Below are 21,424 nucleotides of genomic sequence, written 5' to 3'. Positions count from 1 at the left end.
TCCGAAACACTAGAATGTGCTTCCACCGAGAATCGAACCTTGTAAATTCCCTTATTCCAGCGATCGAGGTGGATGAAGGGGGGGGGGGGTAGCATCCCCCAGCTAAGAAAGTTAACCCCCAGCAGACCCATTGTCCCCTTGTTGATACATAGAAGCATCCCACAGCTAACAATTTCCACTTCGACCACTGCCTTATTCAAATTAGTAAGTTCAGCCCTTATTAACATTTTATAGTTTGTTTCTTTCATATCGTTATTGCATCTTATTTTCAATTACTTATGAGCATCTTTTGTATATAACTAAATTCCAAATTAGCCACCACTTGTTATAGGTCAAATGTACTACCACTTCCACTAAGGAAGTAAAATTCATATTGCAAACATGGCGTATGCAGGATTCCTATTCGGAGGGGCTGAAATTCTAAAGGTGGATATTAAACAGCTGTGCTCTAGGCGGGGGGTGGGGTACAAAATAAAGTATTTTGTAGTTACTATTTTTAGTCTTCGTTTTAAAAGTTATTGAAAGTAATTTTAAGAGGGTTTTCATTTACCACTTTGGATCTTTACTGTTTAATTTTGAAAATTTTTGATTTTCGCAAAATTTAGGGAGGGGCTGTAGCCCCTTCATCCCCCCTGCATACGCCAGATGTTGAAATAAAACCAAAATTATGTAGTTTCTTTGCACGAAAAAAGTTTCTTGAGATTCTTTACAATAAGATATTAAAAAAAGACATTAGAACATATTTTAAATGTCGATGATAAATTTCATATTATTTGCATACGTTATAAAAAGTCTCATCTCGTTCGTCGAAATATATATATATAAATATTTATATTTTCTTAAGTGGTTTCAACGCTGATAATTTCTTTCACTGGCTTTTAGCGGTAATTTTCTTAGATTTCAGTGTCTTCTTCTGGTCCTCGTACAGCATCCTGTAATGACGCAGCTTCTTCTCCAGCAGATTGGCTTCCTCGAGGCTGTCCTGGAAGTCCCTGAGGAGGCGCTTGTGTGTCAGGAGCCCTGCCTTTTCCCTCAGTTTGCTGATTTCGTCCCTGACTTTGTCTCGATCCACCTTCAGGTTGGCCACCTTATCTCGACTCTGGAAAGTAAACGAATCTTTTTTATGTGCTAAATATGTAAATACATATTTAGTTATTTTCACCAAAATATGGACTTAAAATTGTAAAAATTTACCGTTTTAATAATATACGCTACATAAAATACAGTCTCAGCATTGTAACTATATTAGCATGACTGTTGAAGAGAAACCAGAAGCGAATTCCGTACATGTACCACAAAATCGTTGCTCGTGGCGCTGTTGTCGGTTGCAACTAGTAACGAGGGTGTGTTTAGCAATGGGCTGCTCCACTTGGGACTCTCTTCCAACGTTGCCAAAATAACGTTTGTAACGACCAGGAGCCGATACTTGAGCCCTCATTCTCTATTGTAAATATACAGGAATTTCAACAATAGCAAAAGCAAACAGTTGGAAGGTGTAAAATTGAAGGAAAGAGAAAACCATTATTGTTCGGATGACAGAAAACTTGCAATTAACGCAATTGGCCCTAAACTTTAACGTCACTTCGGACGCCGACTTGTCAAAATTATTGGGGGGGGCTCTGATCACTGAAATAAATTAATGAATGACTCACTCCCTCTCTTTTCTAAGTTTTGGAGTCAGTGTTCGAAATCACGTAAAAGTCCATGCATTCCTCCAAAATATTAAAATTTTCATTTACAGTTCGAGTGCAAAATGTCAATTGTTCACGGATGGATATGTCACAAGTTTTGTCAACCATAATAGCAAAATATTCCCAAATTTTAATATCTGCTACCACGGAGCGCAAAACAGATCTCCCTAATATATCAATGAACTCGTTCTGAATGTCATGTGAGAGCCATTTGTAGCCCGAATGCCCCATCCACTCTCCTAGTTCATGCACATCTTCTTTTGAAACTCTTTTTAGTAAAAAGTTAACAATACTCATAATTATATACTTAGTATATAGTAATAAGTCATGTGTTTTGCTGTCTCCGGTCATAGCCCCCCAAAGTTGATGGTCTAGAACATTTCAAATTTGTATTTAAAGTTAAGTTCATGTTGCACAATTCAGAGTAAACTTTACAAGAGAAGCAAAATAATACATTAGATGCTCTTAAGCAAAATTATTTGGGGGGCTCTGCCCCCACATCGTTAACATTGGCGGGGGGGGGGCTCGAGTCCCCCCAAGCCCCATGGAGTCGGCGCCTATGCTTCGGACGTTGTCAGTTATTCGCAAGAACTTCACCCAATTCTTTCGGTCACACGGGGACATGTAGTTATTGCGCGAATATGGAGTATATGTTGAGAAATGCTCTGAAATATGGAAATAATATGTGAAAATAAGTTAAATATGTAAAATATGCCAAAACCTAATGTACAAATATGGAAAATAAAAACTGAATTTTTGGAGTCTACATACCATGATGCGCATACAAAATATAACCTATTTCAGCTCCAGCCATAAATATGTATTTACATATAAGTCCGTTCCCTGTTAATTATAATTCAATCTTTCTGCAAATAAAACGAGCAAATAATGCGGTTTCCCCTTTTCTCATGAAGCTTTCGAGAAAAATCATTTTACAAAAATGTTTTCACTAAAAAGCAAACAATATTTTTCGTCAACAAGGGGCATTCCACGAGAAGTGCTACTACCCCGTGCTAATAACAAAATGAATTAATATGGAAATTTTTATTGTTTTTAATTGTACTAAGGTTTAAATCTTTGTGAATCCATATAATTTACACATTTCACCAATTAAGTTACTAGCATCTGCAGACTATATGCTTCACAGACAAATGAAGTCGAAATTTGCTACATTTTTAAAGCGTCACACACGTAACGAACTTTTGTTAAAGCTTTTCATGCATTCAGCCCATGTCATCACACTCATCTTCTTTCATTTGTTAGCAGACACTACAAAGAACTTCATAATTATATGAAATCAGTTCAGTATGAATATTTTAATCCAATCTCTTGCTAAAACGTTAAATTTTGTGTGTAAAATGTCACACATGTAACGCTCGAATGCCCTACTTTGAAACGTATTGCTTAAAAACTACACGTTAGACAACATAAATCAGTGGCGCTGATTTCACATATTTGGGAGAGATATACAGGGTGGGAAATAACCTTTTGCTAGGGGTCCACAGTAAAAAGTAACAACAATTAAGAAATTATGGTAATACCAAATGTTAACTACGACAATTGTGGTTACAAAAACAAAATTAAAAGTTAGTATGTCCGCCGTTTGCTTCTCTCACAGCACGAAGACGATCAGGGTAGGAGCTCAGAAGATTCGCAAACAGTCCGTATTCCATTCCATGTCACGGAGGACTTGTTCCAGATGTGCAAGGAGTGTTGGCCGGGAATAGCGGTCCGGTCCGCGTTCCACTATCATCAAGGACTCAACTGCGTCCTGCTGAATAGCCCCAAAGTGCTCCGCTGCATTCAGGTCCGGTGATGCACCCGGCCATTCAGAACTGCTGAAGAAGTCAATGCCACTTCGCCGAAGAAGGTCTTGGTTTTAGCATTTGCCTTGAAGCAAGGTGGTTTGTCGTGAACTAACTTTTAATTTTGTTTTTGTAACCACAATTGTCGTAGTAAACATTTGGTATTACCATAATTTCTTAATTGTTGTTACTTTTTCCTGCAGACCCCTAGCAAAAGGTTATTTCCCACCCTATATATGTACAATCAGCAACAATAAAAAATGGGACACCAAGATCCTGGAATAACCGCTTCCCTGCATAGCTTTATGTGTGTTGCATAACTCTACGGCGATGAGTGAACCTCAATAGGAATCAGTGCGGGATCTACAAATCTTGGGCCATTCCGCAAAATATTACCAAAAGCCCCCTCTACCTACATTCAGACACACACACACACACACACACACATTAAAATATACGTGTATTTAACACACATATAAAATGTCTGTGTGTGTAACTCTTCATCTCATGTTGACAAACTCACATACGAGGGCCTACAGGGTGATTCAAAAGTCCGTTAACACCCCCTATAAAAAGTAAAGGAGTTAGGCTGGGTACAATTGATAGAAACAGGTTAGGCTTAGGGGGAACCAAGTTGGTGCGTTCCAAGCGGATGTCTACCATATTAGTGGCTGCCATATTGAATTCAACTCAATTTGTTTCTAAAATGGGAAGGGGGTGATGTGCATAGTAGCCGATTTGTTAAGAGATTTGGGGGGGTAAAGCTAAGTAAAGCATAAATACTGATTTCTTTCTGTTTTCTGGAAGAGGGGACATTTTTTGTTTCCTTAAGGTGAAACCTAATACACTTGAATTAATCTTTGAAAAATAGTAATTACAATAACTGTATTTGACAACAAAAGATATATATCAGGGTACATCGAACTTTAATAGCTGGACAAAAAATTCACTGCACTACTGTGATTATGTAATTTTACAACATAATACTTTACATGGAACTTCTGACTGAGAATTTTTTTATCATATTCTGTTTATAATACTTATTCTTACAATCTTTTATAGGAGTTTAATATCTTCACACATATTTACATAAAAAAGGAAGGCCCAAGATAAAATTTTCATCTAAGCGAGGCCGATTTTTGACTCTTCCAAAGAGAAACAAAGTATCCTATTTTGCAATGGACTGACTAATTCAAGAACATGAAGACTGCAGTATTCCCATGATTCTTCCTCTATTCTTGCACATATTCATTCATAATATGCCATGTGTTTTCCTTAATTCATTGTAGGTTTGAGAAAGGAAATGCTGAAATAGTAAACCCATAAGCACAAGAAAGTCACTCAAACCGAGTGATAGTTCTACATTATTGATTCTGCCCATTTCAGAGCAGAATCCTGCGTAATTTCCCACCTGTTGTGTGTGAAGTTTCTGTGTGCAAAAGTTATGTAATATGTTGGAAGATATGCATTGGGCTCTTTATAAGGGGGTCAAACGAGAACTGAATGGGCCCGGGCCCCTCCCTCCCGGTTTCGACACCGGTGGTGATGTGATATACATATATGACACTATTTTCTCATGAAATTGTAGCCTGATTTGATCTAAGGTCGGAATTTTTCCGGCTTAATACCCGCAAAAAGCTGGTCCAGGTCCACCCAGCATCAAATCAAATGGTACCCGTTGGGGGGGGGGGGGGGGCTGTAAATGCGGCCGGAGCGTGGTGCTGATCACATCACCTCCAAGATGTCCGGCATCGAAAATCACATATCCTAAATGTTCCTTCGTGGCACGGTGATACATGCACAGGGAACTTTAACTTTACCTGTGATATTGTATTCGTTTCTGTACCTCTGAGTAACTACGTTTATTTTTTATATGCGCATATACGAATCCTCTACTAGGTCAATGGCTGAGGGGCCCCCCTAAAGGCTTACTTTTCTCCGGGCCTCCCCCGCACTGCGGGATTTTGCGGGTTGTAGATCCGGCACTGATAGGAATTCTTCAATGGAAAGTTAAACCACCGCCGTAGAAGTAGGAAATTGTCCCTCACTTCTGACATGTAATAAAATTAAGTGTAATTAGGTATTTATACCTACAATTAACTATCGTATCGTACCCAAGGTATTGAGTAAGAAGGGACAAGTCTTCTGTCATTCTTAGCATAACAGGATATAGAGAAAGGAATGCGGAATAAGTAATCAGGCAAAGGTTAGGTTATTGACTTGAGAGGCGTATGTGGAATGAGCGTTGGAATCGTGAGGGAGCGAGGACAGTTGACAGTTGGCGAGGATACGAGACAGAGAAAAGATCGCGGATGGTGAGAGAGAATGGAAGTGGGAACGATTATTGGACAATAGTGCGTGAACAGAATGATGTTTGACAGGAAGGTCAGACATGTGACAATTGAGAGGACAAATGTGGAAATAACCTTCATCTAATTGTGAGGCAAGTAATATCCTTTTCTAGACAAATCCATATCGGTTTAGTCATGGAGAATACAGAAATCCAATTACTGTACATGTGAATTATTTTGCCATTTCTTTAAATGTAACCTCTCGCATATATCACATTTAGGCCAAGTGAGTGATAACCATCTGGAAGATGAATGATGAATAACTACATCACCCAATACAATCTAAAGGTCTCTAGTTCGATCCCAACGCAGTATAACATTGGTTACGCTATCATTTTAAGAATGAGATTATGTGAATCAATAAAATAATATTATAACATGCAATAATTTACATTTACATTCTACATCATATCTGTGAGTGACGTCATCAATGTAATTTCCTGTGGGTTCCTCTTCCCCCTCAGTTTTGGCATCTTCACACAAGCTTCAAGCATATCCTGATCCACCATATTGCTTCATTTAGCAGTTATCAAAACGGACGATAATTTAAATTCGTTCACACAACAGAAAAGTGCGTTCTACGTTAAATGAAAGTGAATGAAAGAAAGCCAAATTTCTTCAAGTGTTGCCAGATCCTTACCCTCGAAACTTCCTCTTCCATCTCCTCCAGCTTGTACCGTTTCTCCTCGATCTCCACCGAGGTTGCGAACAGCTTCTCCCTCACGTGGGCCATGATGTGAATGGCGGACGAAGCCTTCCGCTTCAGTTTGTTGAGTTCCTCTTCCCTCTCCTCTATTTTCTCGGAGTACGTGTGGTTCTCCATCCGCAGCTGTTCGTAGTCCATCAGCCGGTAGCCTTCGCCCAGCTCGTCCAGCGATTTCAACTTCGCTTCCTTCTCCGCCACCTTGTCTCGCAGCTTTATGTATGCCAATCGAACTTTCTCGACTTCCTTTGACTTGTGGATTTGACGCGATGCAAGTTGTTCTATCACCTGTAAAACAAGACAAGAACACGTGACTTCACGAGCAAGACAGCCGTTTTTTTTCAATAATAATAGTTTAAAGATCTTTGTATGTAGAGGGTGCAGTGGCGGCGATTTGGTGCAAAAACTGGAGGGGCAAGGAAGGTTTATTTTCTCTTTGTAGACAAGGCTCACCATTAAAAGTACCAAAGAGTGGGAGAACATCTGCACCCCATTGCTCTCCTTTGGCCGCCCCTGAGAGTATGTTATACAGTCTTTCAAATTTATTGAATTACAGCTACATTCACAGTTACTCTTTTTAATAGTCTACCTCCGTCGCGGGGTTGTTAACATACTCGCTACGCCGCGAAGGGTCCTGGGTTCGAATCCTGACCTGGGCGTGGATGTTTGTCCATTCATCAATGTCATCATATCATCACTCATCCCCGTCTTCGCATATTAGCCAAAAGTGGCACAAGAAGCGAAGTAAAATAAAGCAAATCAATCAATCGTAGGACGTGTTACTTGCATGAGCTACAAGCTCAGACTGCCTTGGCGTAGTGGTTAGGACAGCGCGGTACAACGCCAGGGGTAGCATGGGTGTGCTTTGTGAGTGTCCCTTCATCAATTTCATCATATAATCACTAATCATAATCTTTGCAATTAGCCAAAAATTGCAGAAAAGCGACACTAAATAACAAAAATTAAATGAAATCAAATGAACTACAAGCAGTGTTTTGTTTTACTGGCGCCTTATAAAATTATCATTAATTTTCATTCAATTATAAATATGAAAAAATAAATTTAAAAATCCAAAATCTCTTATACTTGAAAAAATTGCGGCATAAAAAAACATTGCTCATTATCAAAAGTTAACATTTTCTTTATATTTCATGACTATTGTAATGTATAGAAAACTTAAGAATTTTATTATTTTTAAGAGCCGAAGGAATAGATATAGGCTTATTCTTGTGGTAACGTTTGTGACTGTTCATTTCGTTTCTCGTTACATAAAAGGAGAACCTAGTTAAAATTACTCATTTAAAAAAGAAACTAGCTAGTTAGAGTTACTTTGAAAATAGTATATGTTACTTCCAATCACCGGTCTTACGGAAGATACGTATTAATAGTGTTGAATCGATTTAATTGTTGGCAAGTCTTTTGTTTGTAATGATATTGTTATCTCCTTTCACAAAATGTTCCTACTTTGACTGTAGCCTTGTAAGATTTCCAAAATTAATTGTCATTTAAATTGTTTTGTTTTTATAATGATAATTCCTTCATTAATATTTCTATTTAACTTATTAGCACTAGCAATTATTTTAGCCTTGGCTGTGAAGCCGCATGTTGAGCTTATATTTTTGATCACTACTTGATTTTTTGTATGTTATGTTATGTTATGTTCAGCCAATCTGTAGCACTTATATAACTCTAACAGACCGTGGACGATTAAACACTCTTCCCTGGAACGTCTAAAACGAGCACTAGATATTCAACTTGATTTTGATTTGATTTGATTTGATTTAGTTTATTTTACTTCGCGTTTTGTGCCTCTTGGCTAATTTGCGAAGATGGGGATGAGTGATGAAATGATGAAATTGATGAATGGACATTCACAAACAACCAAGCCCGACCGGGATTCGAACCCGGGACCCTTGGCGTCGCAGCGCGATGTGCTAACCACTCGGCCACAGGGTCGGGCTAGATATTCAACTAACATAGTATCCATGTAATGGCAAGTAAAAATTCACAGCAATAGCCTGGAACTAGTTTCGAAAGATTTCGTTAGAGAGCGACACCAGGCGGCAAAGAAGAGACCTACGGCAAAAGTGCGAATTACGTATGCTAAAAGCGGAAAGACGACCTATAAAATAACCTTAACATTATTGCAAGTGACTTAAAACTTTTTTGAAAAATTACCTATAAAATCAATAAATATTAATAGATCTTGATTTTAAATTAACAAAAGAAGTGGAGAATTAGTGGAAGATCTTTACTGATGATGTATCGAAGCTAAGGACTCCTTTATTTAAGCTGCCTAGAAGAAAAGTCCGACTCCTCTATCATTATCTGCGATAAAGCAATTTCTCCATTGTAGAATCGTGCGAGAAGCGTATTTGCATTTTGTATTTTTGTTATTTTGCGTCACTTTTCTTACACTGTTGGCTAATCGCAACGCTGAGGATAAATGATGATCAGATGAAGTTTAGGAAAGAACACTCATGTCGAAGCCGGAATTCGAACCCGGGAACTTCGATGACGAGATCGAAAGTCGACCACTTAACGGGGTATAAAAGTGGTATGAATATAAAACAAAATTTTCTTTTTTTTTTTATTTCGAATCTGAAGTGGTTTATATTAGCTGTATCGATTATAAAGTTTTTTGAAGTTTTGGAATGCGCACTATTTTTGTAGATTTAATAACGTTATCTTATCAAATATTATAAAAATAATAACCCGTGTCTCTACAGCCCGTAAGGACCTTGGCCTATCTCCCGACTGCCAGTCTACCTGCCACAATCCTACCTAGAGGTGTGGAGATCTTCAACCAGTAATGGGTGACGTGTGGTCAGCACATCGAACCCCCAGCCGTGGAGACAGGAGATATCCGTGATACCCGTGGCCGGGTTACGCTACTCAGTCGTAGCTCCCCAAATTCTTCACGATGGTGGGTTGCCACCGATCCTATACATATGCCGAGAACATAGAGACTGAATCCAGGCGGACTCGAACCCATGCCATCCCGCAGTCGCAGCCCAAAGCACGGCTAAACGTTATACGAGTGCATAATATTAAATTATATGAAATGTCGCATAAAAATTAACCTTCTTCCTATTTGAAAGAGTATAGAAATTGCCTAATCTTAATCCACGTTGGAGAATTAAAGTTGGAACATGTGGAATGGAGACCTTCAGTTTGGTGCCTCAGGTTGCAGTAGAGAGTTTATCTCACAGGACATGTACCCACTAATTCCTTTCTTCCCAGAAAAAAAGCACTCTGTATATGTAGGATATTACCTCGTACGGGTTCCGGATCCGGAACTCAATCGGATATCCGGTTTCGAAACCGAGAAAAGTGTACACGGATCCAGAAGTGAAAATTAGGTACTCATTTCTGAAACCGAAAATGGTTACACGGTTCCAGAAGTGAAAATTAGGTACTCAGTTCTGAAACCGAAAAATGGTTACACGGATCCAGAAGTAAAAATCAGGTACTCATTTCTGAAACCGAAAATGGTTACACGGTTCCAGAAGTGAAAATTAGGTACTCAGTACTGAAACCGAAAAATGGTTACACGGATCCAGAAGTAAAAATCAGGTACTCAGTTCTGAAACCGAAAATGGTTACACGGTTCCAGAAGTGAAAATTAGGTACTCATTTCTGAAACCGAAAAATGGTTACACGGATCCAGAAGTAAAAATCAGGTACTCAGTTCTGAAACCGAAAATGGTTACACGGTTCCAGAAGTGAAAATTAGGTACTCAGTACTGAAACCGAAAAATGGTTACACGGATCCAGAAGTAAAAATCAGGTACTCAGTTCTGAAACCGAAAATGGTTACACGGTTCCAGAAGTGAAAATTAGGTACTCATTTCTGAAACCGAAAAATGGTTACACGGATCCAGAAGTAAAAATCAGGTACTCAGTTCTGAAACCGAAAATGGTTACACGGATCCAGAAGTAAAAATCAGGTACTCAGTTCTGAAACAGAAAAATGGTTACACGGTTCCAGAAGTGAAAATTAGGTACTCATTTCTGAAACCGAAAAATGGTTACACGGATCCAGAAGTAAAAATTAGGTACTCATTTCTGAAACCGAAAAATGGTTACACGGATCCAGAAGTAAAAATCAGGTACTCAGTTCTGAAACCGAAAATGGTTACACGGTTCCAGAAGTGAAAATTAGGTACTCAGTTCTGAAACCGAAAAATGGTTACACGGATCCAGAAGTAAAAATCAGGTACTCAGTTCTGAAACCGAAAAATGGTTACACGGATCCAGAAGTAAAAATCAGGTACTCAGTTCTGAAACCGAAAATGGTTACACGGATCCAGAAGTAAAAATCAGTTACTCAGTTCTGAAACAGAAAAATGGTTACACGGTTCCAGAAGTGAAAATTAGGTACTCATTTCTGAAACCGAAAAATGGTTACACGGATCCAGAAGTGAAAATTAGGTACTCATTTCTGAAACCGAAAAATGGTTACACGGATCCAGAAGTAAAAATCAGGTACTCAGTTCTGAAACCGAAAAATGGTTACACGGATCCAGAAGTAAAAATCAGGTACTCAGTTCTGAAACCGAAAATGGTTACACGGTTCCAGAAGTGAAAATTAGGTACTCATTTCTGAAACCGAAAAATGGTTACACGGATCCAGAAGTAAAAATCAGGTACTCAGTTCTGAAACCGAAAATGGTTACACGGTTCCAGAAGTGAAAATTAGGTACTCATTTCTGAAACCGAAAAATGGTTACACGGATCCAGAAGTAAAAATCAGGTACTCAGTTCTGAAACCGAAAATGGTTACACGGTTCCAGAAGTGAAAATTAGGTACTCAGTTCTGAAACCGAAAAATGGTTATACGGATCCAGAAGTAAAAATCAGGTACTCAGTTCTGAAACCGAAAAATGGTTACACGGATCCAGAAGTAAAAATCAGGTACTCAGTTCTGAAACCGAATATGGTTACACGGTTCCAGAAGTGAAAATTAGGTACTCATTTCTGAAACCGAAAAATGGTTACACGGATCCAGAAGTAAAAATCAGGTACTCAGTTCTGAAACCGAAAATGGTTACACGGTTCCAGAAGTGAAAATTAGGTACTCATTTCTGAAAGCGAAAAATGGTTACACGGATCCAGAAGTAAAAATCAGGTACTCAGTTCTGAAACCGAAAAATGGTTACACGGATCCAGAAGTAAAAATCAGGTACTCAGTTCTGAAACCGAATATGGTTACACGGTTCCAGAAGTGAAAATTAGGTACTCATTTCTGAAACCGAAAAATGGTTACACGGATCCAGAAGTAAAAATCAGGTACTCAGTTCTGAAACAGAAAAATGGTTACACGGTTCCAGAAGTGAAAATTAGGTACTCAGTTCTGAAACCGAAAAATGGTTACACGGATCCAGAAGTAAAAATCAGGTACTCAGTTCTGAAACCGAAAATGGTTACACGGTTCCAGAAGTGAAAATTAGGTACTCATTTCTGAAACCGAAAAATGGTTACACGGATCCAGAAGTAAAAATCAGGTACTCAGTTCTGAAACAGAAAAATGGTTACACGGATCCAGAAGTAAAAATCAGGTACTCAGTTCTGAAACCGAAAATGGTTACACGGTTCCAGAAGTGAAAATTAGGTACTCAGTTCTGAAACCGAAAAATGGTTACACGGATCCAGAAGTAAAAATCAGGTACTCAGTTCTGAAACCGAAAATGGTTACACGGTTCCAGAAGTGAAAATTAGGTACTCATTTCTGAAACCGAAAAATGGTTACACGGATCCAGAAGTAAAAATCAGGTACTCAGTTCTGAAACAGAAAAATGGTTACACGGTTCCAGAAGTGAAAATTAGGTACTCATTTCTGAAACCGAAAAATGGTTACACGGATCCAGAAGTAAAAATCAGGTACTCAGTTCTGAAACAGAAAAATGGTTACACGGTTCCAGAAGTGAAAATTAGGTACTCAGTTCTGAAACCGAAAAATGGTTACACGGATCCAGAAGTAAAAATCAGGTACTCAGTTCTGAAACCGAAAATGGTTACACGGTTCCAGAAGTGAAAATTAGGTACTCATTTCTGAAACCGAAAAATGGTTACACGGATCCAGAAGTAAAAATCAGGTACTCAGTTCTGAAACCGAAAATGGTTACACGGTTCCAGAAGTGAAAATTAGGTACTCAGTTCTGAAACCGAAAAATGGTTACACGGATCCAGAAGTAAAAATTAGGTACTCAGTTCTGAAACAGAAAAATGGTTACACGGTTCCAGAAGTGAAAATTAGGTACTCAGTTCTGAAACCGAAAAATGGTTACACGGATCCAGAAGTAAAAATCAGGTACTCAGTTCTGAAACCGAAAATGGTTACACGTTTCCAGAAGTGAAAATTAGGTACTCAGTTCTGAAACAGAAAAATGGTTACACGGATCCAGAAGTAAAAATTAGGTACTCAGTTCTGAAACAGAAAAATGGTTACACCGATCCAGAAGTGAAAATCAGGTACTCGGTTCTGAAACCGAAAAATGGATACACGGATCCAGAAGTAAAAATACGTTACCCGGACCAATTATCACACATAATTTCATGATCCGAATGTCATTTACTAGAGTGCGCGTCAAATCTCCTGCATATGGCGATAGCCAATAGCAGCGTACTGCAGCGGTGCCATGTCTCACACGGAAAAGAGACAACGTGTTTGAGCTAAACGCCTTGTCACGGAGAGCCCGGAACTAGGCAACGCCGCACGTCTGTGATTCGCTGGTGCTGCTCAGCCGTTCAAGGCCATATGCAGGAGATTTGACGCGCACTCTAGTCTAGATCTCGTCTGGTTTCTCTCGATACCATCTCCATGATTGCGCAACGGAAAATCGAGTGGAGGCACTACTTACGTCGGGCGGAACAGGTTTTCCTGACTTGCTGTACGTGAGTCCTCTCCCGATCTCCTTTTCCTTCTCTATCAGCGCTTTCAGCGTCTTCTCCAGCTCGTCCGCATACTGCTCTCGCCGGTCGTGCAGCTCGTCGAGCTCTGTCTCGATTCTCCTCCTGTCCTCCTTCTCTCGGTCCTTCAGGTCGGCGTATTCCTTCAGGAGCTTCAGGTAGCGCTGCTCGTAGTCGCCGGGAAACGCTTCTGGTTCCTTCACAGATATGTCAGCTTGCTGTAACGAGAAATCGTCACAAACATCGTGAATCTCGTTCCAAAAATATATTGATTTGATTGATTGGTGAAAATGAGGATGAGTGATGATATGATGAAATTGATGAAATAATACTCACAAAGAACACCCTGTCCGGGATTCGAACCCGAGACCCCTGTGCGCGCTGTGCTAACCACTCCGTCACGGAAGTCGACGTTTGCTAAATATACTATGTGTATTTAAAAAATTATGAATGAGTACTTTTGCATTGATTAGATCAACTAATTCCTTATTTGTATGCAGGGAATAATCATTGCAGACGTGTGCTGGGTGAGGAAGGTCTTAACTTACACACCAGCACGTGTGTGTGTGTTACTACTTATAAAAATATATATAGATATATTTATAAATAAATATATATAGAAAAGAAAAAAGTTCTCGCCTGTGCTTAGCACCACGCCATGAAGGCGTATAGGGGGTGTGGGGGTAACGCCCCACACTTTCTTGATCCGGTCATGAGTGGGGGTGATGTGATCAGCATCACGCCCCTGACCGCCTTTACCCCCCAGGGTTTCCCCCAGGTACCCATGTCATTCGACGCTGGGTGGGCGCCGGGGCCGCTTCCAACGTTAGAAAAGTTCCCGGATTTGAACCGGCCGGGGATCGAACCCGGGACATAAATATATATAGGTCTATATTAAATATATATCAAGGAATAGTTTTTTTACTCTTGTATATATCAAATATTTATAAAGTAGCGAACTAATTCCTTTACCAACTAGTTAAAGATGTCAATAATTTAAAAAAAAATTGAAACGATTTCATTAAGTTACTGTGTAATTTTTAGTATCTATTAATACATAAATTAGTATAAATCAATATAGATGTAAAGTATTTATATTTGTCTTACATTCTTTCTTTACTTTTAATATGCATGCAATATCGGCAATGAGTTCCAAAAGTAAAGGGGACAAGGTGCAAAAAATGGGGGGGGGGGGGCAACGACAGCTTTCTTTCTCTTGGTACATAAGCTTTAGCATAGTGCGGAGGCAAAAAGTGGGGGGGGGGCAACTGCCCCTGCAATCGCCGACACTGTGTGCATGTATCTTTAATGATCTCTTGAAAGACATAGATAGACAGACAGAGATAGATAGATCGATAGAGAGAGAGAATGTAACACTCACAAACACACACAGAGACAGACATTATCCGTCGTTCTGTTGCGTGTGTTTTCTATATTTTCCTTAGTAAAGAACATCTGAAGTCAAAACTAATTGCTTATCTTTGTTGTTTAACAAAAACTCTCCCTCACTGGAATTTTAGGACAATATTTTAGTGGGAGAAATCCTCTTCCCCACAAAGATTTTGCACCCGTGTATTTCTGTTACTGTACTTCTCTTTGCATCTACCTCCTCGCAACTATGAGGAGACATGGTGATATTCATGTAATAGGTAATTTCCAATTAAGCATTTTCAATAATTTTCACAATAAAATCAAAACCGTTTTGCAGGCATGTAATTGAAAAGTGCTACACTTTCTTGTTATAATCAGTATAAGTTATAAGCTATAGAAATGCCACGGTCAGTAACATCCCACTTTGGATGTGATTTTTATTTCTACATCAAACATTTTACAAATACGTTATTTGTCCTAGTCAAAGAACTCAAACATGATCAGGTTACATGAACATTCCACTATGTACACTTTCCAAAAATATGGAATAAAGCTTTCTTAAGTGAACAAATAGTTCTAATTGCATTATCGCAGTAATGCCACTTTGCAAATTTCATAGTAATAAATATTGTGATAATATCAGTATACGTTAAAATCCTTACCTTCAATAATATGCATTAATATCCTTACCTGCATCAGATTATTTTAGCGCGAAAATAAGATAATTAAAACTTCAAAGTCTGTTTTTATTTCCTACAATTTTATGATTCTACTCTACGGTAGATGATACTACATAATGGAAATGTGCTCATCCTTGTGTTTGTTCTACGTAAATATACAATGTTTTGGTTAGCTCTGGTATTAGTTTTGAGAAAGACAATACAAGAACTGTTGAATACTTTATACGCAGTTTTCTTGCGTGGAATTTCTAAAACACTAGTTGAGTTTTTGCTTCAAGTAAATCTGGACTGGACCTACAGATTAAAGTAGTATTCGAACCACAATGTGGCTCGAAACCTCCCTTTATTACAAGGCAAAGACGTTACCATACACCATCGGGAAAATCACTAAAACGTATGGTATACTATAATACGTTTTTCGGAATTCATTATGTGACATTGCTTTATACTAGTTGTATTGAAATGTTAGGAAAGCACACTTCTATGTTGCATATCACATGGCGCCGAAAAGCTGGCATTGCCAAGATAGGTTAGGATCGATTCAGTGATTGAATTAGTTTATTTCACGTTCCTTTTGGCGGAGCGAATTTACAATACCGGACCCCTCCCCGATTTTTGTAATATTTCGCATCACTAATTGAGGCCTCCTAATCACGAATTTGAAGTTAAAATTTGGGGCTCACGTGTAGAAATTGCAAAATAAACGAAATTGAGTGATCCGCGATCGGCACGATGAGGATTGGTGATGATATTAATATTATGAAATTCATATAGGGACACACACAAACAACACCCATGACCAGGCCGGGATTCGAACGCGGGTCCCTGGAATCGTTATGCACTATGATAACATCTCCACAACGGAGATCGGCTAATAGGTTAGGTTTGCTCTCATTAGATTTAGCTCTCGTTTGGTTCAATTCTAACTGAAAAGTTAGGTTATCGTGCAAGGCTTAAACGTCTATTGAAACCTTAACGCAACTTTTATACTATAAATCTAATGAGTCTCTTATATTTATCTATTTATTAACAATGCGAAAATAATTCTTACCTTCTTTTTCTTCAGAAATTCAGACAGTTTCTTTTGAAGCAGAAGATTACGACGACGAAGTAGTTGTCGTTCGGTTATGAGAATACGGTATTCTTCCAAGTACTCAGCTCTGTTGAATTCTTCTTCTTCCTCCTCTTCTTCGACTAATTCCTCCTCTTCCTCTTCTGTCCCTTTAGATCCTTCTGTTTCAATTGAGGCTCTTGCACTCTCTGCTTCCTTTTCTTCCTCTTCATCTTTTTCTTTCGTTTCTTCACCTTCTTCACCGCCTTCTTCACCCTCTTCTTCTTCTTCTTCGCCAACTACCCATTCCTTCCCTTCCTCAAATCCTTCTCCCTCCACTTCCTCTTCTTCACCTTCTTCAAAATCTTCCTCTCCCTCTAATTCTTCATCTTCAACAACTTCCCATTCCTTCCATTCTTCAAATCCTTCCCCCTCTGGTTCCTCTTCACCCTCTGCATATTCCGCCTCTCCATCTTGATCAAATGCTTGATATTCAGCTTCTCCTTCTTCATACCCCTCGTTGCTCGGTGTAAACAATTGCTTTTCCTCACTTCCTAAATCTTCAGTAGGCACAACCGGTTCCGCTGGGCTTTCTTCAGTTGTGTCAGCCATTTTTATACGTTAACAGAACAAGACTGCAATGATTTTTATGGATACTGGACACTGTACTACGATATTACCTAACGCATGAACAAGTTTAATGTTTCCTTCCCACTGTATTCGAAACAACTGCGAATCGTTGCTAAGGAACAGGTAGTTCAAATAACGATTTGCAGATGTCGCTAAAAAGCGTGTGGCCGAATCGACTTGCAATTGATTTCCACTCACCGACGGTTTTAGGTCCTAGCTGGCTAGGTCCTTAATTTGCGATAATGTTTAATTATTAAACAATATTAAATTATAATTTAGTATATTGCATTGGGGCAATACAATGTTATTACGTTTATGATTTCTACTCGTATTTTTGTTATTTTACGTTGCTTTTTCTGCCACTTTGGCTAATCGCGACGATGAGGATGGGTGATGTGGACACTCACAAAGAACACCAATGTGCAGGTTGAGACTCGAACCTCCGAACTTCGGTGACGTAGCCAATGACCGACATTTCCACAGTCTAGTTAGTTTAATGCGCTTCGTTTGAGTTTCTGTTGAATTCAAATTTATGTACATGGAGGCTAATCGGGACTGAACCTGCAGATTAAAGTAGGATCCGAACCACTGAGGTGCCTCCACCGGGTGTCGAATTCAGGACCCCTTGATTTCAAGGCGACGACGAAACCACTACAGCACCGGAGAGGCCCTGTTAGATTAATGACATTTATAAAAAAAACGATTATAACAATGTCAATCAACAACATACATACATTCAAATATATACAAATCCACTTAAATCAATTTTGAACCCGAAATCTCACGGATATGTTCATGGCACATGGCACTGGCGTGTCCAAAGGGGGTTCCCATAAACCCCTCTGGCCCAATATTTCTTAAAAAGAACGTAAAAGACAGGAACAGATGTCAAAATAAGGACTGACTACTGAGAAGTAGGCTGTACGTAGCCTCTCCGCCCTTTAGAAAATCCTGGGCACGCCACTGAACGTAGGTTGCATGGGCATCAATACATTTTTGAAAGGAGGATCAGGCAGATGATATAAAATTGAATAGTAATAATAAATAAATAATATTAATAATACTTATTATAAACTTGTAAGTAAACTAGTTTATTGCTTAGTGCTTTTATGTAGTGTTAATTGCAATAGTGCTCTCATTCGTTCATTGAACAATTTGCACTAATTGTAAAATCAAATATGCAATAGTCAAAAGCACATTGGTGGATAGGGTTTTGCAAATTTATCTTAATGTTTTGCAAGTGTTTTAAAAAGTTTAAGTATAACTGAAGCATAGAACTAAATGTAAAAGAAAATGTTATGAATATTATAATTAATATACATCAAGGAATTTACATTCGATTCATGTTGAAAGAAATATGTTGGTTAATTTAAGGTGCTTCATAACTATAACTATAAATGAAGGGTAAGGGGAAAAACAAGAAATGACAATTTTTTCGATTTTGAGGTTTACAGCTCATTCTGTTGGTTGGAACTGGTACTAAACAACTGTACAAAAACCACTGGAATGAAATGACAAATGTGCGTGTAAGAGACGATCGAATATTTGGGGTACTGGGAATGAACAAGGAAAGATTAGTTTTAAAATGTCGTTTTCTCCAAAAACTGGTTTTGTGACATCCCTTGTTCTTTCCCCTTGCCCTTCAAATCCATTTGTACAACCATAATAGAATATTACTATCTTTGACCTATTGAAACTTGAATTTTTCCACGTATGGCAACTCTGTTGAAGACCTATTCTCAAGAATCTTCTGCAGTTCCTATTCTCAGGAAGTATCCTTCATAAATTCGAAACATTCTTATCATCTCCGGATGAACCTCACCCAGTAAATAACGGGGTTATTATTACATAATGCTACGATAATTTTCAGAACGAAAATCGGGACTTTTTTTTTCAACATATGGAATGAGGAAGTGTAATCACAGAAGGAAGTAACAAGATCAGATCGATCGCCTCTCATCTTCCTGTAGTAATATATCCAGTCCCTTATTTTGTCCTTCGCTGCTGCACTGCTGCTACAAACATTTCACGAACTGTGAAGCTACCCTTTGCAGCTCTGAGGTTCTTCAAGACTGTAAATGGACTGTACAACGTACCCAAGGGGGGGGTGTAAGGGGACCATGACCTCCACGAGCTATGAAATATGTTAATGTGAACCTATAAAAACCTTGATGATGTTTTGCAAGGATTTCGATTTAGTCCTTGCACAAATGAACGGATTGTTTGTGGAGAGAGGCAGGTTCCAGAAATACTTTTGTTCTAGAGAAGAAGAAGTAAAAAAGAGAACAAAAGTTAAAAAGAGGTTTAAGTTAGGAGAATAACATTTGTCCGAAGCACGGAGGGGAAAAGGGGGGAGGGGAGGGGAGGGGAGGGATTCGGTGCAGGGCAGCCAAACTCTGTTCTCGCCCAGGACGCTGAATTCTCTAGCTAGCTAGTTTCTAGCTAGCTCGGTTAAGGTAATATTTTCTTTCAAGAGATAAATACACTCCAATAGCATTATATACAATAGAGGTAAAACACAAATACAAAAGAAATATAAGTATGAAAATCTCATTGAATAGCTATAAACTACCCCTGCGGAAAATAATGCACATCTCTTCTCCACTGAAAACAGTATTCGGGGGGAAAATCTCCGACTTGCCTCATTAATTAATTTCTGGAGCTCCCTGTATAGAATAAGTTGATAAAGTGAAATATTTGAAGAATGTGCCCGAGGATGAGACTTCAAGGCGCAGAAGCCCCTGTTTATTTTTCTTGCAGCAAGGGCGATTTATGCGTTCTATAATATATTACGGAGAATAGTTAGTAAAGCAACAACATTATGAAAGTGATGTCCATCTGTTAGAAATGTAATAAAACCCCATGATCAAGGGTTATTTTATAATTGAAATGAATTGATTCTGAGAAATGCTCTAAATGTAAATAGTAACTTCCAAAACCGCCTCATGAAAACGCCTAAATTCCAGTTTTTTTTTTATTTCCACACCCGTTCAGGGGCGCCGACTTGTCAAAATTATTGGGGGGGCTCTGATCACTGAAAAAAATTAATAAATGACTCACTTCCTCTCTTTCTTAAGTTTTGGCCTCAGTGTTCGGAATCTCGTAAAAGCCCATGAATTCCTCAAAAATGTTAATTTTTTTATTTACAGTTCGAATGCAAAATGTCAATTGTTCACGGATGGATATGTCACAAGCTTCGTCAACCATAATAGCAAAATTTTCCCAACTTTTAATATCTGCTACCACGGAGCGCAAAACAGATTCTCTCTAATATATCAATTATCTCGTTCTGAATGTCACGTGAGAGCCATTTGTAGCCCGAACGTCCCATCCACTCTCCTAGTTCATGCACATCTTCTTTTGAAACTCTTTTTAGTAAAAATGTTAACAATACTCATAATTATATACTTAGTATATAGTAATAAGTCATGTGTTTTGCTGTCTCTGGTCATAGCCCCCCCCCCCCCAAAGTTGATGGTTTAGCGGTCTCAGCCCCCAAAGTTGATGGTCTATAACATTTCATATGTGTATTTAAAGTTAAGTTCATGTGGCACAATTCAGAGTAAACTTTACAAGAGAAGCAAAATAATACATTATATCCTCTTAAGCAAAATTATTTGGTGGGCTCTGCCACCGCATCGTTAACATTGGGGGGGGGCTCGAGCCCCCCAAGCCCCATGGAGTCGGCGGCTATGCACCCGTTCACATACATCACCACGATCACAAACAAATCTTACATAATATTAGAGTTGGAAGTGGTCGGGAAAAAAACAACTTTTTAAAAAAAACGGCATTTTTTTTAAAAAAAATGCTTTTTGGGGGGGGGCGGAGTTTTTTTTCAGCTGCTTTTTTGGTTGGGCTTTTTTCGGCTTTTTTCACAAAGGTGTCTCAAATCAATAAAAATACAGGAGTTGGCAGTATTTTTCCTGTTCCATGGTTTTCGTTTTTATCTCCCTACTGTAAAATACACTAATTTCTAAATATGTAATACAATTTACAATATGAAATTCATGCGCGTAGTTAGATATAAACAGTGCTTTCAAAAGAGCTGGCTTTTTCGAATGGCCGGTTCTTTCCAAGCATAGGCGTAACTAGAACTTTATATTTGGGTGTGCACAAAGAAAAAAAATGAGGTCTTGTACCTTTATAATAGCATATTTTGCAACACAATCACTTGGCTCTTTAACTGCACTGATGTTTGTAAAGGAATATAAATTCACTACATGGCAG

At 38.7% G+C, this 21,424-nt stretch overlaps 1 protein-coding gene across 1 annotated transcript; it reads right to left on the bottom strand.

The window, feature by feature from the left end:
* Positions 1 to 676: 676 nt before the first annotated feature.
* Positions 677 to 17,279, bottom strand: LOC145990273 (cilia- and flagella-associated protein 184-like). Its single transcript, XM_083125957.1, has 4 exons — positions 16,565 to 17,279; positions 13,414 to 13,680; positions 6,488 to 6,838; positions 677 to 1,099 (listed from the first exon to the last, which is right to left on the bottom strand). The coding sequence occupies exons 1-4, from the start codon at positions 17,174 to 17,176 to the stop codon at positions 869 to 871; spliced, it is 1,461 nt and encodes a 486-aa protein (XP_082982083.1). The 5' UTR covers positions 17,177 to 17,279; the 3' UTR covers positions 677 to 868.
* Positions 17,280 to 21,424: the final 4,145 nt, after the last annotated feature.

This window comes from Lepisma saccharinum, chromosome 7 (assembly GCF_977018435.1).
Source record: "Lepisma saccharinum chromosome 7, izLepSacc3.1, whole genome shotgun sequence".
NCBI lineage: Eukaryota > Metazoa > Arthropoda > Insecta > Zygentoma > Lepismatidae > Lepisma > Lepisma saccharinum.
The sequence above is the reverse complement of the archived record's forward strand: the minus strand, read 5'-3'. Positions and strand labels throughout refer to the sequence as shown.

Bases quoted from the DNA above. Each gene is read 5' to 3' on its own strand.
- LOC145990273 (XM_083125957.1), bottom strand. From the start codon at position 17,176: ATGGCTGACACAACTGAAGAAAGCCCAGCGGAACCGGTTGTGCCTACT. The intron at 13,681-16,564 runs GTAAGAATTATT...TTCTCGTTACAG, and splicing joins AATTTCTGAAGAAAAAGAAG to CAAGCTGACATATCTGTGAA. The intron at 6,839-13,413 runs GTAAGTAGTGCC...CTTGTTTTACAG, and splicing joins GAAAACCTGTTCCGCCCGAC to GTGATAGAACAACTTGCATC.